This window comes from Protobothrops mucrosquamatus, unplaced genomic scaffold, assembly GCF_001527695.2.
Source record: "Protobothrops mucrosquamatus isolate PMUCROS unplaced genomic scaffold, P.Mucros_1.0 scaffold4983, whole genome shotgun sequence".
Taxonomy (NCBI): Eukaryota; Metazoa; Chordata; class Lepidosauria; order Squamata; family Viperidae; genus Protobothrops; species Protobothrops mucrosquamatus.
This window is the reverse complement of record NW_015390865.1, coordinates 27,096-28,212: the sequence shown is the minus strand read 5'-3', so window position 1 is coordinate 28,212 and position 1,117 is coordinate 27,096. Positions and strand designations below refer to the sequence as shown.

General features: G+C 57.4%; 1 protein-coding gene across 1 annotated transcript in view; it reads right to left on the bottom strand.

Moving 5' to 3' along the window:
• The window catches only part of LOC114923609 (probable pleckstrin homology domain-containing family N member 1), a gene marked incomplete at its 3' end in the record, with an annotated part of 29,717 nt that overhangs the window by 1,955 nt on the left and 26,645 nt on the right, over positions 1-1,117 (bottom strand). Inside the window, exon 7 of the mRNA XM_029286783.1 lies at positions 98-247. Within this exon, the coding sequence (XP_029142616.1) occupies positions 98-247 (150 nt within the window). The remainder of the gene's footprint in view (positions 1-97; positions 248-1,117) is intronic.

Here is a 1,117-nt window from a genome sequence, read left to right as displayed (position 1 = left end):
GAAAATGGCATTTCTGTTCCTCCCAACTGAGATTCATTCACTCCCAGGGGAAGCCCCCCCCTCCCTCCCAATCCTCCTCCTATCAAGGGTGTTGCACCTGGAAAGGTAAATGCTGCAGCTTCACTTTGGAGACACACAGGATGTCGCCCAGAGACTTGCGCTGGGTGCCCTTCCATTCCTGCACGTGGGCATTTTGCATTGACCACCGCAGCTGCTCCTTGCCCGGCGCGCCCTGCGTCCAGACCCTCTACAAGGGGAAAGCAAATCTCATCATCCCGGGCATCCGCCCCATCCTTTCCTTCTCCGGACCCCCTGCCCAGGCTGACCGGCAGGCTGGGTGCCTGCGGGTGAAAGAGGCCGCCGAAAAAAACCAGCCGTGCCAGTTTCCACCTCCAGCTGAACTGGAATAGAAGCGCCTCCCCGGGGCATGTCGGGGGCAGCATCCGCTGGCAGGGCTGAGCTGTCAGAAGGCAGCCTGGAAAGGCTGATCGGCTCCTTCGCTCTCTCCTTCAAGCTCTCGTCCTCATCCCAGCAAAATGACTCACGCTGGGAGGCCGCAAGCCATAATAAATGCGGAGGAGGGCTGGAGAAAAGTTTCCCAGGACACCAGGAAAACTGGCTGGAGATTTTTAGGGAAGCCAGACCCCCAGGGGGAGGTCTGCCCATGGAAGGGAGAGACCCACATTTGCCTCTACAGGCCTGGAGATGGTGTTCATCTTTCCCATCAATCAATTCCTTCCTTCCCTCCTTCCCTCATCCCTCCCTCTCTCCTTCGCTTCTATCCTCCTTCTCTCCCTCCTCACCGTTCCTTCCTTCCTTACCTTCCTCCTCACCCTTCCTTCCTTCGTCCCTCCCTCCTTCCTTCCCTTCTATCTTCCCTCCCTCCTCTTTCCTTCCTTCATCCCTCCCTTCTTCCTTCCCTTCTCCTTCCCTCCCTCCTCTTTCCTTCCTTCCTTCCTTCCTTTATCCCACCCTCCCTTCCCTTCCTCCCTCTCTCCCCTTCCTTCCTTCCTCCCTCCCTCTTTTCTTTTCTTCCCTCCCTCCCTCTTTCCCTTCCTTATCTCCCTTCTCACTTCCTCCCTCCCTCTTCTCATTCCTTCCCTCCCTCCCTCCCTCT